The following is a 15,374-nucleotide window of genomic DNA, read 5'->3' on the forward strand; positions in this document are numbered from 1 at the left end:
TAATTGGGTAACTTCAGAAAATAGCATAGTAGGACTTTGGCATCTCTCTCGGCCATTAATGTCTCCTCCCCCACCCCCCACTTGCTGTTAAACACACACGCACACACACACACACACACACATAGAAAGAGAGAGAGAGAAAGAGAGAGAGGTGTACAGTAGTAGTAGTCTCCACCCACTCATTCTTTCAATCATAACCCTTTCCACCTTCTCCCCCCATTGCTCCACAAAAACCACCTCTAAAGAACCACTACCAAACTATTGCCCCACCATGGTTGTTTTTTGCTTCTTGCTGCTATCCTTTGACACCTCTTCCATATTATTACCAAAACAAAAGAAAACAAATTAAGAGAGAGAGGAAAGCTATATCCTTCCTTTCTTATCTTATATATATATATATATAAATATATATATATATATATATATATATATATGCCCCATCACTCTTCAGATCATCATCTCTTCCTTGCTTCTTCTTCTTCTTCTTCTTCCCTTGCTTATGTACGTAGCGTAGGCTACTTCATCGGTCCTCAGATCGGAAAATGTCGACCCAAATCGCACCTGAGCATGTTTGCTATGTTCACTGCAACTTCTGCAGCACCATCCTCGCGGTATCGATCACTCTCTCTCTCTCTCTCTCTCTCTCTCTCTCTCTCTCTCTCTCTCACACACACACACACACACACACACAGAGCATAATCTATGATAAAAACCTTAGAGCATCTGATTTCAGATCTAACAAGAACTACAAGAATTGAGAGCATTCTCATAGAAAAAAAGGAAAAAAAATGAAAAGGAAAAAAAAAAAAAAAAACAAGAATTACACTCAAGAAATGATATAAAGGTCATACCTAACCATTACATTGGCTAACAGTTCATAGTTGGCAATTCCATTTGAGTGGACTTAGCTAGTTCTGGTTATGCTTTGGACTCAAATGCCAATGTTTTTTGAACTTTACCAAGAGTTTACTATATTCGTGAGCTATTTAAAGGGAAATAGATTATCAAGACCCATTAATTTTCATATGGTTTGATGGTACAATCCACTGTTCCTTTTCTTGAAATAGAGTAGTTCATGAAGAGCTCCTTTTTTTAAAAAAAAAAATACTTTTGTTGCGTTCATCAAGAGATTAAGCTCATTCTTTGCCTTTTTGAGCTGTTATGCATAAATATTAACCAATACAAGGTTAATTTCTAATCAGAATGATTCTACGGTACACTAGCGCTTTATCCCAAATTAAACTTCCTCTGAATCTACTTACTGCATTCAAATATCCCATGTTTAAGATTATAAAAAAAAATGGCGGATAAAGATGGACTTGTTGGAGGCAACCCAATTTGTTCGCTGGAATATTGGTGCAGTGTATAATTAATCACCTATAAATTCCTCTTAACTTCTTTCTTCAAGAATAAGCTAATGTGAGGTTTTAATCACATCTCCATTTCTAGTTTATATATGTATGGTTTACCCTACATGGATTTCTCCTCTTCATGTAACTGAGTTTAACTACTTGAGATGCATAGCCTCTTAAATATATATATATATATATATATATATATATATATATATATATATATATATATATATATATATATATATATATATATATATATATATATATATATCCTGCTGCAAGAGATCACCACCCAAAATCTTTTCACTTCTCACTTACTTTTGCCAAGCTGCAAAGGCTGTTCACCAGTATTTACTTTGTTGTACCAAAGATCATACTTTTACCTTTCAAAGATCCCCCTCTTTTTTTATTTTTGTTTTATTTTTTTAATTGTCTCTTCCTCTCTCTAACTATATATCCACAAAGTGGTTCCGTTTGACATGTCGTTTTCCTCTCTTTACCTGTTGTTAGTACATCGTTTTACTTATTCTTGCATAACTTAAATCAGTCAGAAAGAAAAAAAAAAAAAGAAGTCAGAATATATGGAAAAGAAGAGAGGACAATGAGTTGAATGTTTCAGGTCAAAAGGAAACGCATTTTATTAAGAGAATCAGTGTTTCTAATGTTATTTCATTTTTCTTTTTTTTTTTCCCTTAATTTCCTCCTCTTTCATCTAAGCCCTCTATTCACATTTGAAGGATCTTTTATCTTTGTTGCTTTATAGGAGAATAGGGGAGCATAGGGAGTCTATACCTGTTTCCCCTTCATAGATATAGTACTCTNTTCTTTTTTTTTTTTTTTTTTTTTTTTTTTCTGAACAAGAGATATTGTCCATGATATATATATTTCCCCTTTCTTCTTTGAGTGGTATATATATAGTATCATACTATATACTGTTTCCTATGTTTGCTCATTTGGGTTTTTTTATTCCTACTGGATGATTGGTTCTTTCCTTTCACTTGTTTCTTTGTTTTGTTTTTGAAGTAATTCACTGTTTTTTATATTTCTTCATTTTTTTTTTATTTTGAATGAATATCTGCAAACTTTTACAATTTTGTTTTGTTTTTTTCCCCCATATTTTTGATTTTAGAAGACCTTCTCTATTGAAGTGAACCTTTTATTCCAGCTGGCTCTTTCAATCTCCCCTCACCCATAGTTGTTAATAGTAGAACTAAGTAATATTAGTGAAGCAACTGTTAAAAGTGGAAATTAACATTTTCTCCTTTTCTTTTGTTATTTTTTGAGTCACTTATATGGTTTGATTATATTATATTTTTATGTTACGCTTACATGTAATTTTCATTGCATCCCCCTTCGATCCTTTTTTTATTTTGAGTGGATATGTAATTTGGTTCCTTTCTCATTATTTACACTTTTTGTTGAAAAACTTTTTATAATGTATGCTCCAATGCAACAAAGAAAAGTCCGTAAGAAGTGTTATATATCCGTTATCAAGTTACATTAATCTGCATCTTTGTTCGATAGATAGAAGGTGATGTTCCTATATATTCACAAGGTTTGTTTTGCTTTAAAGCAAAATGAGCTTAAACTTGTGAACTATTAACTGTTTTTCTTTACTGTAAAACTATGTGAATACCTATGAATGAACAAGTTTATTTCCTCAACATATGATCAAAGTAAACGTCAAATTTTGGTTATCATTTTGGTGCAGGTCAGTGTTCCATGCAACAGTTTGTTCAACATTGTAACAGTTCGATGCGGACATTGTGGAGTTCTGCTGTCGGTGAATATGGGAAATTTGCTTCAAACGCTCGCTCGTCAAGATTACCAGGTTCATAATAATAACTTCCTATCCGAACCCTATATATATATATATATATATATATATGCTTCTCTAATACAAATCAATGAACAACATAGTTTACCATTTAATCTCCAAGAATTTAGTTTAGGGTGTTTACATTGGTATGAAAAGAACCATTAACTAATTTCTAATAATAATTATAAAAAACCCTTGACCTCTGGAAAAAATTGATCCTTTTCGCTCGAATTTTACATTTTTGGCAATTAAAGCCTACATCCCAAAACAAAGAGATTTGCTGGAAAATAGAGAACATAGGTTATTTGAAAATACCATCTCATTGTTTTGCTTAAAAAGAGTAAGAAAGGAAAAAAAAAAGAAAAAGAAAAAAAAGTCACTCTATCAACATATTTGGTACGTTTTCAGATTTCCTGAGGCTGTTGACTTTTATTGTATTTCTGATTCTCCACCCCACCTTTGTACAGTTTATGTATGCATATGAGTATATGTATTTTTATCATGCATGCATATGTGAACATGCACCTATACACATACGCACACATTGTAGGAGCTAATCCAAACTTCCTAGCTTCTCTTATTAATTGGTTATTCAAGAGATATGCAGTTAATTAGAGAAGAGAGAGAGAGAGTTAGATGTCGACTTATGATAATTTATGTTCATCATTTATGAAGAGAGTGAGAGATGGATTAAGTGATACAACAAATATTAGCTATATCTCATGCGATACGGTGAGTTCCACCAGAAGAACAAAGTTTTTCATCATGCATCTCTAGATTTATTAATTAATCCGCCAATTTTTTCTTTTTTTTGAGAGAGAAAAGTAGCATGATATCCACTTCGTTCAGTTTCTTTTTTAATAAATAAATCTAGCTAGAAACGTGAAGCGCCTAGACTTCGAACTTTGAACCTCGAGCAAAACCATCAAGCGTTTTGCCACTTGCACTAGCTAGGGATGATCGGTCTGTTTGTTTAATATTTATCTGTTTGTACTATATATATATATATATATATATATATATATAGTGATGCTTCCATGGCATGACTCAATAAGGCGCGTGGGAACAAGAAGTTGACACATATACAAATATTTTCATCAATTGTGTGTAAAGAAGTAATTAAAGAAGTAAATTTTTTTTTTCTATATACCCGGAAGTACAAAATAGTAGTCTCTAACAATGTCTTCTTCGTAATTGGTACTTAATATAAAACTACAGATTCACAACAAAGTACTTCGTGAGAACTGTGGGGAGTACGAGTCATCTTCCAAATGCAACAAAACGCCGATGGCGTACTCCATGCCAAACAATCAGCAACAAGTGCAACCAATGCGCCGTAAGCCTTTTTGAAATTACTCAAATTAAGTAGACGCATCCAAATTTTGACTAAGTAAATTTCTTCTTGTTCGATCATGTACTTGCTTGACCTTATTCTTTGCCCTTGCAGCAAAAAGAAAGATATTATAAGCAGAGAGTTTGCAATTAAAAAAGGATTCTTTTAAAGTACATTCCCATGTATAAAGAGAATTCCATAGTTGCACTAATTCCTAGGAACAAACTATTCGAGTTCTCTCAGAAGCATCCAAAATGAATTAGAAACTGATCATTATTGCAGCAAGAATGTTGCAATTAATTAATTGTTAGGGATTATTTTATTTTTTTTTATTTTTTTTTGGAGAAAAGGTGGTTTGTTACTGCTTCATTCATCAAGGATGAGAGTGAACTTACCTATAAAAGACTGATCAGGCAACTAGGCCTTGGGGTAAACAAAAAGGAGAAAAATGAAAAGAAGCTAAAAGAAAAGGAGAACAACAACGGAAAATCAAAACCCAATAACATAAGCTTTATGAGACCACCCGCCACTCTGCCCAGAGATCCCTAAGCGATCGAATCTCAAACAGTATGTGTGTTAGGTTTACTTTCCTCCTTTGAAAGATTCTTCTATTTTGCTTTAGCCATATGACTCACCATGTTGTAGCAATAGTCGCCAACTCTGACTGCTTTGTAGAAGCCGACTTGGAGCAAGACGGCTCCTATAGATTGCCCATAGGGGAGTACTAGCGAATGCCATCGACCGTCAGGACTTTTTGTTTAAAACTAACCACACAAAAATTTAGCCTTTAGTGCGGTATATATTTTCCACAGTTCAGAGCAGCATGCCGATCTACGAGAAATTCGTGACTTACACTGATATCAAACTTTCTTTGATACTAGTTTGTTATGACAAAAGTAGAAAAGATCTAGTTCGTCGGGTATAAAAATGCCAAAAGAGAATCGAGAAAGTGATCGAGAAGAAAAAATAAAGCACATAAACATTTATGTGGTTCGGCCACTACATCTACGGGTGAAGACGTAGTGGAGATCTTCATTATAATCAAAGTGGTGTACAATATATGCCCGTCTTACAAAATTCTAATCCCAAAAATACATTATACTTCTCCTTATGTGCTGCCCCAGATCAATAGAATAAAAGGTATGTTTGCTATAATGGCTAAATCCTAACACAACTAGAAAACAAATCTACTAAGACTAGAAAAATTCTCAAAAATATTAGGCAAAATTTAAATTTAACTTAATAGGATAATCAAAACAAAATAGATTCTAACCTTGTGGTTCTAAAATTTGAGACATATCTAATACAGTCTGACTCCATCCTGAAGGAATCCATGTAAGGACTTAATTGAAAATTTCTACAAGTGAGACCATCTCCACTTAATCTTGTCATGTCTAGTTGCCTGGACTTAGTTAGAGAGTAGCAGTTTCAATTCCTAGATCTCTTCCCTTACCTGCGATGAAGAAGGAACATAGCCAATCAAGATCATCTCCCACTACCACCTATGCTAGTCATAACAGTCTCTGACCCAACAGTTTTTCTAGGTTATACCATTGTAAATATACAAAAAGGAAGTCCGAAGCGGAGAGTTCCCACACCATATATCTGACCGTAAGTGAGTACTATTACCAAAGCCTATCGAGTAAATGACACCACATTTGAAAACTTGTTTAACAGTTAGCACATCTCTCTACCTATTATGACAAATCCACAAACGGAAATGAAAATGGCGAACACGAAAATAGACAAACCACAAGAAGATTTATATGGAAAACTATTTGCTGGGAAAAAGAGAATACAAAGTTTAGAGTACAATCAATCTATTGCCTCTAGGGCGAAACGAAGAAACAAATTCTTAACGGGCTTCGGATCCAATCTAATCCGTACCGCAAGGGGTGGAGCCCCCTGCACCCTCTGGCAAATGTCAGTGGTGGGCTATGGGTTCAAGCCGATTGGCCCGAGCCCTTCGTTACCTACCACAGACATTCATTTTTTTTTTCACAACTTATTATTCAAATTAGTCGCACTGCGAAATTGTCGACAAGTCGGAGTTCCAAAACTGAAGTCGATTATTAATTTCAAGGCACATCTAACACTACCACTATGAAAAGGGTCTCAAGGTACGTAGCTCCCTCCTTGAGCGATCACTTCTTCTGTAGTACAGTATACTGATAAGGTGTTCTGATAAGAATCGCCACCACCATTTTGCTAGCAGAGCTATATTCAGGTTTGTCATATCTCTAATCCTAACACCATCTTTCTTTTTGCTCCTCCCCATAGTCTTCCATTTCACCACGCACTATCTTTCGCACACTGATTTCTTGCCTTTCTAGAAAAAAGCTCTCCTAATTAAGGGGGCCTCAATGCATTTTAGTACTCACTTCGGAGTTGTAAAAACTGAAAGAGAGCATAGCGGAAGATTAGTAATCACTACATTCACTAGGAACTAGTTTGCCCCCTTGGGGAAGGAGTTTGGTCTGCCACTCGCCTATTCTATTCTCAATCTTTTGAAGCATCAGACACCAGTTGTCCCCTATAAGTTGTCTGTCGAAGAGGGTTGATCCAACATAACACATCGGGAGGGTCCCACACCCGTATCCCAATAATCTAGCTTACCCATCCCTTTTTGCAAGGTTGTTTCCCAGATTGAATAGTTCAAACTTATCCATATTAATCTTTAGTCTAGAGGACAGTCGAAAAGGCGCCAAATTACTTTGAGATTCCTCATCTGTCTTCTTTTCGCCTAGCAGAAGAAGATTGTATTGTCCACATACTGAATTAACTCTACCTTACTCTCCACAGTCTGCCCCAAACTACTCAAGAGGGTATTTCACACCACACTAGTAGTTATTCTTGCCAATCTCTCAACTACTACTAGGAAAAGATAGAGGGAGGAAAAGATAGAGAAAGGGAGGATCACCTTGACATAGACCCCTCTTCACAGTGATCCACTTAGTGGGGTGCCCTATAATGACCCGACCCGCTAACAACAATAACTCATTTGGCCCAAATCACAGGCCTATCCGATATGGAACTATTGGGGTGTTACAAACTCCCCCTGTTTAGATCCTGACATCCTCGTCGGATCCAAATCAGATCACAGACAGACAGACCAGACCATGATCAAAATTACCAGGCGATGTGAGATTTTAGAGGTGACTCCTACAGGTTCAAGAGGTGGCTCCCACCAAGTGTAGTACTTTGCCCCGTATAACACTTAGCTCTCACACTTCCAATTGGTATTCGGCTCTGATACCAGTGTAACGACCCGACCTGCTAGCAATAATAACTCGTTAGGCCCAAACAACTGGCCCAAAATACTTAAGCGCAATTATTATTACTAGCGTGTATGCCTCATATAAACTGATCGGAATCAGTATCCCATCCGATGTAGGACTATTGGGGTGTTACATGCCCATTTACTATTATTGCTATTTTGGCATTAGAGATACATTGTACTACTTAGTCGCGCCACCTAGAGCTTGCTCCTAGCCAGGTCAAGATCCTCATGAGGAACACCCAGTTAACCTTGTCGTATGCCTTAATTCTAAAAATAAATTTTAATATCAACACCTTCGTCCGCTCTTTTAGCGCATTACCTCACTAACCCATTAGCAGTCACAAATGAATCCAGAATTAGTTGCCTTTTTAGAAAAACCGGATTGAGAAGGTGAATAATCTCTTTCATCACTCCCTCAAGCCTATTAATGATAACTTTTGAGATGATCTTTTGCGCTTCATTGATATGGCTAATAGGCCGGAAGTAATTCGCTGCGATAAAATTTCCTTTCAGATAATACCAACTTTCAAAATTAGTCTAACCATATCCAATGCTACCGACATTATTCTTAGAAAGTTCTGCAATTCATTTTTAACTCCTTGATTTTAACATTTTATCTTCAAGAAAAGTAGGATAAATAGATAATGATAAGTGAGCCAGTGATCTGATAATTTCATACTTTGCCATTTCTTGATCACTTGCTCCTTTCTCTCTGACCAGCTCCGGAGAAAAGACAACGTGTTCCCTCAGCATATAACAGGTTTATCAAGTAAGTTCTTCAAATTTGTTTACTTGCTTATTTGTCTTAAACTTTTCGTTGCGTCTTACTACCACTTTACTCGTATTGGACATCATTTAATGATACCATCATGTTGTTCTCTCATTGTCGTTGTTTTGTATGGATTGTCCTTCTCTCAATTATAGGGAGGAAATCCAAAGGATAAAGGCTAACAATCCAGAAATTAGCCACAGGGAAGCATTCAGTGCTGCGGCGAAGAATGTAAGTAATAGTTAATCTATACTTTCATAAAAAACCATGACCTCCATATATTATACAACTTAGCTATAAATCCCCAAACAAATGTACACTATAATTCTTACAAATGCTGACATTTATTTTTTCCTATGTTTGAGAAAACTTGGAATTCCCTATTTATACTAAGAAAAAATTGCAAAATGAAATATTTATAGTTCTCATAATTGTCATAATGATAACAAGGTGAATTGTTTTTATTTTTGAAATATTGTTGCTTCCATTTCAATTAGTATTTGAAATTGTTTTCCTAGAACATTTGCTATAACGTATCGAGTTTTGTCGGTTCAATTGATATGGAAAATCACAATTCAGACTTTCCGATGCAATATTAAGAATTAGTTGCACTCTTTCTATTCTGACCTGTCGAGCGCAATCTCTATACATTTAAGGTTAGTTAGTTCTTATATTTGTTGATGGATTTAGTAGTGCATTGAGGAATGTAAGTACTAATTAATCTATACTTCTATAGAAAACCAAGACTTAATATATTTTGGAACTAACTATAAATCTTCAAACAAATAATCACAATAATGCCAACAAATTCTAACATTTTTCTCTTTGTACTTTTGAGAAAACACAGAATTCCCTATTTATACTAAGCAATTCCCTAATTCATGAAATACTAACACTTATTAGTCCCGTCATAATGATGAAAAGGTCGATTCTTTTTGTTCTTGATATCTGGCATTTCAGTAATTAGTATTTGAAATTGTTGTCCTAGCTAGATCATTTGCTATATTTATGATGTATCTAGGTGGAATGTCCATAATTTAAACTGAATTGGTTGTCCTATTAATTTNCAAATAATCACAATAATGCCAACAAATTCTAACATTTTTCTCTTTGTACTTTTGAGAAAACACAGAATTCCCTATTTATACTAAGCAATTCCCTAATTTAAACTGAATTGGTTGTCCTATTAATTTCTATTAGTTTTAGCTTCTGGAACGATTGTTAACACTAACAACATACAAAAGTAAGTTGTGATTGTTACCATATATATATATTACATACCATATATATATATTATATATGTTACTATATAATATATATATATATATATACTACTATTTATATTATATATGTTACTATGTATATTACTTGCTTATTAGGATAGTAAACCATATATATATTATATATAGTAACATATATAAATATGGTTTATTAGGATAGTAAACCATATATATATTATATATAGTAACATATATAACTATGTATATTACTTGCTTATTAGGATAGTAAACCATATATATATTATATATAGTAACATATATAAATATGGTTTATTAGTATATATATATGGTTTATTAGGATAGTAAACCATATATATATTATATAGTAACATATATGTGGTAACAGTGATAAATTCACAACTTTGTCAACAACCAATAACCTGCCATTGATGGAAGTTAATACATCTCTTGTATGCATTTCATAGTCACCCTATAAGCTCAACCTTCAATGCTCAACCATGTTATCTAGTGCCCTTTTAGCATTGTCGAGGTTTCTAAAATCTCCTCCCTGGCCTTTAGTATTGTCTAGCTGTGCAGGGTAGCCAAGTATTGAGCAACTCCCAATTCAGGAGGATGGAAAGCTCCAAAACTAACTCGTTATACATCTATAGCATCATTACATACTCAATAGCATGATTAAAATATTATAAAATTGTAACGGGAACCGTCATGTTATTATGTACTAACAACTTGTCGGCTCCTATTAAAAATGCTTAAGGTATCGTTTGGTTCGAATATAAGTAAGAACTATCTATTATAAGAATAGGTATAAGTTCAGGTATAAGCAAGAACTAGACCAATTTTGCGTTTGGATAAAAATTGGATTGTTTCCGGGAATAAGAAAAATAACGTTTGGATAGATGAGATAGAATAAGAAAGATAGTGAATAATTATAAATAAAAATAATAAGATAGTGAATAATTATAAATAAAAATAATAATATTATCCCTCTCATTATATTTGAATTTGAATTGTTAAATTTTACAATTATATTTTTAAATTTAAATTTTTAAAATTTAAATTTCAAAATTTGAAATTAAAATCTTAAATTTTAAAATCTCAATTTTTAAATTCAAAATTTTAAATTTTAAATTTCAAACTTTAAATTTAAGATCAAATTTAAATTTGAAAACATAAAATATAAAATTTAAATTTAAAAATTCAAAATATCAAATTTAAAATTTTGAATTTAAAATTATAAACTTTTATTGTGAGATTACAAATTATAAATTTTAAAATTTTAAAATATGAATAGGGGTGGGAACAATTAATAAAAATAATTTATTATAATAAATTTATAAATTTGATAAAAAATAATTTTTTCAATAATTTTTTAAATTTTTTATTATTAATAAATTTATAATTTTTTTAAAATTCTACATAAACTTAAATTTAATAAAAATAATTTATTATAATATTTAAATATTATTTATTATAAAATTTATTATAATATTTAAAAATAAATAATATGTATTAATATAATATAATTAATAATTTTATAATAAAAATAATAATATTATAGTATTAATATATAACATATTATATTTATATATAATTTAGTTTTAATTCAATTTATAATTTTAATAAAGTTTAAAACTAAACATTGGAATAGCACTATTATACTAAAATGGTGGTATAGTATATCTCAAGCTATTCCGGAATAACCTAAGATAGCAAGCTTTGACCAGGATAAAATATCCCGACAAAAAATCATCTCATTTGACAGAATAGCCCCGCTTATACTCCGAACAAAAGGGGCCTAAGAGTAAGTTACTAGTATTAAGAAGCTTAGCCCATATGTACCCAAATATTAACCATTTTTAATCCAGTATTTGACTATTGAAGTGTTACAAGCTTTTTTGTTTAGATCTTGACGTCCTTGTCAGGTGCAACCACACACATAGCTCAAAATTAGTAAGCAATGTGAGTTCAAAAGACCATACTATCCATGCTGTAGACTTTGTCTTGCTAAGTATTTAATTTTCACACTTTTGACTGACAACTACCATGACACAATATGAAATGACTTGGTCCATAAGAACTATAGCAATTTGTTTGGTCTAGACCACCGGTTCAAAATACGTAAATCATTAGTATTAATAGGGATCTTAAAATTTATATCTGAAAACAATCATTTTTCTATCTAATATATAACTTGCTTAGTCGATCTCATAACTGTCATATACTTGTCAATGAAATGCAGCTATATATGCATGCCAGTGAGTAGACATTAATTTGTAGAATTCGTCTGTACGTAGCATTAATTGAAGAGTACATCAAAAATTAACAGCCTACATTGATTTGAAACGATATCAAAATCATGTACTATCTTCTACCATTACTCTTATAGTCTTATTCAACTGCAGAGTTTCACATGTCACACTTCAAAACTAGCTGTGCTACACATTCTTCTTATATGCTAAAACTGGATAGCTAAAGATAAGGAATTAATCATTATCTATACATAGGATATTGTTTAGTGGCCTAGCAGCTTTTCTTTTGGCTTGCAATTTCACTGCTTCAATTTTCTCATTTCTCATCTCAATCATTAAAACTTGAACTAATAATTCATGTGAATAACTTATTAAATTTCCTAGTTATACTTTCCTTGTTATTGCTTCTTAATTAATAGCTCCCATTAGATGATAAAAGATGCACACCTTGATCAACCCTATAGAATTATACTCAAAGAAGAAAAAGAAAAGGTAAGGAAAATAAAAGGAAAAGAAAAGATCAACCTTAAGAAATCTCTCTCTCTCTCTCTCTCTCTCTCTCTCTCTCAAAAAAAAAAAAAAAAAAAAAAAAAAAAAAAAAAAACAACCCTTATGGAATCAGTTGTTGACTCAGTAGCTCTAGAGAATATTGAAATACAACTTCCTTAATTATATTTTCTTGCATGTAATCTTCATAGAATTAACTTCACTACAATTCTTCTAATTTTATGTTGTTCGTTTGTCGACGTGCAGTGGGCGCATTTTCCTCGCATACATTTCGGGCTGACCCTTGATGGAGCTAACCCAGAGAAGAGGGACGAAGAGATCACTATGCCAGGGCCACAAAAAGCTCAAGGTTTCTATTAAGTAGAGTTTCATTGCGAGTATTTAGATGCTATATATATGTTAATTCTCTATTGAACTTGTGATCTACAAGTCAAGGTATAAACTACTATGTGCTAAGAAGATCTTGCGGACCTTCTCTAGATTCGTAATCGTCTGTGTAATGAGAAAATGACTATTCGCGCTTGTGATTTGATGTCATATAATTAATTAATTAATATTCGATCACCGAGTTAGGTGATGTATTAATCTTGTGCAAATATTATATATTTATAGCTAGTTTACTTTGCATGTCATTTATATTATGTAACCAACTGGATATACATATATATATATAGTAGCCTGTGATATTAATTGAGTTGCTTCTAGAGAAGTTAGAGACCTTAATTCTAACCCCTTTTTTAGTTAGTATCTACTTATCATTATGAGTCGTTCGACATTTTCGAAAATTAAATGGCATAGATATTTTTAATTAGCTATATAGTTGTTGTTGTTGGTGGTGGTGGTGGTTTCTTTTTATTATTTTGAGACAAGTAGGAGCTGAACATCAAAGTTCTAATAGGAACTGATGCTTTATGGTACGATCACATAGCCACATTTTTATAATTAATCCAAGTATGCTTGCACAAAAAAAATGTCATTAATGATGAAAAGTGAACAATTAGTAAACAAGCTCCGTAAGATCAAAGAATAAGATGGAACAAACCAGTTAATTATTGGATCTACAACATATAATTTTTTTTAAAAAAGATGATATATATATATATATACAACCAGCTGCAGAAACAAAGAACACAATCGAATATTGCATGTGAACAAACAGAAAGAACCATAATTTTCATTTGGCAGGTATTACTAAATATTTCTAGTAAATATATAAACTCACATTCTTTATTATCTTGAGAGAGAAAGAGAGAGTAACCAAATGTGAATATTATCAAATATTGAGCGCGGAGAATGGTAGTAAAATGTTCCACATGAATGAGAGAGAGAGAGAGAGAGAGAGAGAGAGAGAGAGAGAGAGATACTTGTTGTGAGCGGTGATGAACTGTCGCTTTCCACAGTGATTCAGAATGTGTAAGGTGTTGGAAATCACAAGAGACTCTCTCTCTCTCTCTCTCTCTCTCTTTCTCTTTCTCTCTCTATCTACCTCTCTCTTCTGTGATCACTTTTTTGCTACTGCGTTTATCTTTTTCCATGTTCTCCTTGAAAAAAACGTAAAAAAAAAAGAAGAAAAATTATCTTTTTTTCCCAATCACTACTCATCCTCTCCCGCGATATATACTCGAGCCAAGGGGCCGGGTTCTTTGGTTCAGGGTGGTTCTCTCCGACAACTAGCCACACCCTGTCCGACGTGGCGACCCACCATTGGCCACCATGACATATAGAATCTAGCGTGGGCCCCCCATGGAGATCTCTTCGTGCTTTCGCTAAATATGGTCCAATTAATCCCCATTACACATCTCTCTCTCTCTCTCTCTCTCTCTAAATATGGTCCAATTAATCCCCATAACACATCTCTCTCTCTACGATATATATATATACTATAATATTATAGATATTTTATATACATCTAATATATTGTTTCATATAACTCTTCGTACGTATTAACCGTATCGCCTTCACTAACTCGCACGCGGCCCAACCCCGCCGTTGTAGTCGAAGCTGTCGTTCCCGCACCGCTGCCATCCGAGGAGATCCGCAATATCTCAAAATACCCGAGGTGTCTAAAAAGAGTTTTGCCAAAACGAAAAGTAAAAATAATAATAATAAGGCAAACGGACGCGTGCGGAATTACGTGCTTACATGGATCACGTTCGCCTCCTCTACTTTACGGCCCCAAACTTCGCGCCTTCTCATAGTCACTGCCGCTCCGCGCTAAATATATATATATAATACTAAATAAGTATAATATATATATATATAATTATAAAGTTTTTTTAAAAAAATTAATTGTTAGATTTGATACGTGGCTTATAAATTAATTATATCTATCAATTAGGATCTTTCTATTAATTAAATATAAGAGTACATTTGTAAGCACACATAATAAAATACAACATCCTCATCCAAAGAACCTAAATTTCACCAAGTCTTATTACTCTTTTTTTTAAAAGAAAACCCCTATAATAATTGTCATAACACTAGCTAGGATGGAGTGTTGCACAAAGAGAGATACAACTCAAAATGGTTTTTATATATATATAGTTCGGCTGTTATACTCTTATGAATATGATCGTTCTCGTACTCATAAGTCGTTTTTTATGATAGAGCTTCCGAATTGACGATCTATGTCGTTAAACATTATCTAGAAAATTTAAAACTTCTAGAAATCAAATTTCATAACTTTTCGACATTATTTACCTTACGATTAAAAGGTCACAAAATTGACAATTTTTAACGGCCGGTATGGAATACTTGTTACTTTAACAGTGTAAAAGAATTGGAATAGATTGAACTTTTTACAAAAAAAATTTTTCAC

At 32.9% G+C, this 15,374-nt stretch overlaps 1 protein-coding gene across 1 annotated transcript; it reads left to right on the plus strand.

Annotated features, from left to right (window-relative positions):
- LOC109714943 (protein YABBY 2-like) lies at window positions 413–13,141 on the plus strand. Its single transcript, XM_020239698.1, has 6 exons — window positions 413–611; window positions 3,067–3,186; window positions 4,393–4,510; window positions 8,508–8,556; window positions 8,712–8,787; window positions 12,803–13,141. The coding sequence occupies exons 1-6, from the start codon at window positions 543–545 to the stop codon at window positions 12,914–12,916; spliced, it is 546 nt and encodes a 181-aa protein (XP_020095287.1). The 5' UTR covers window positions 413–542; the 3' UTR covers window positions 12,917–13,141.

Source organism: Ananas comosus, linkage group 9 (assembly GCF_001540865.1).
Source record: "Ananas comosus cultivar F153 linkage group 9, ASM154086v1, whole genome shotgun sequence".
Taxonomy (NCBI): domain Eukaryota; kingdom Viridiplantae; phylum Streptophyta; class Magnoliopsida; order Poales; family Bromeliaceae; genus Ananas; species Ananas comosus.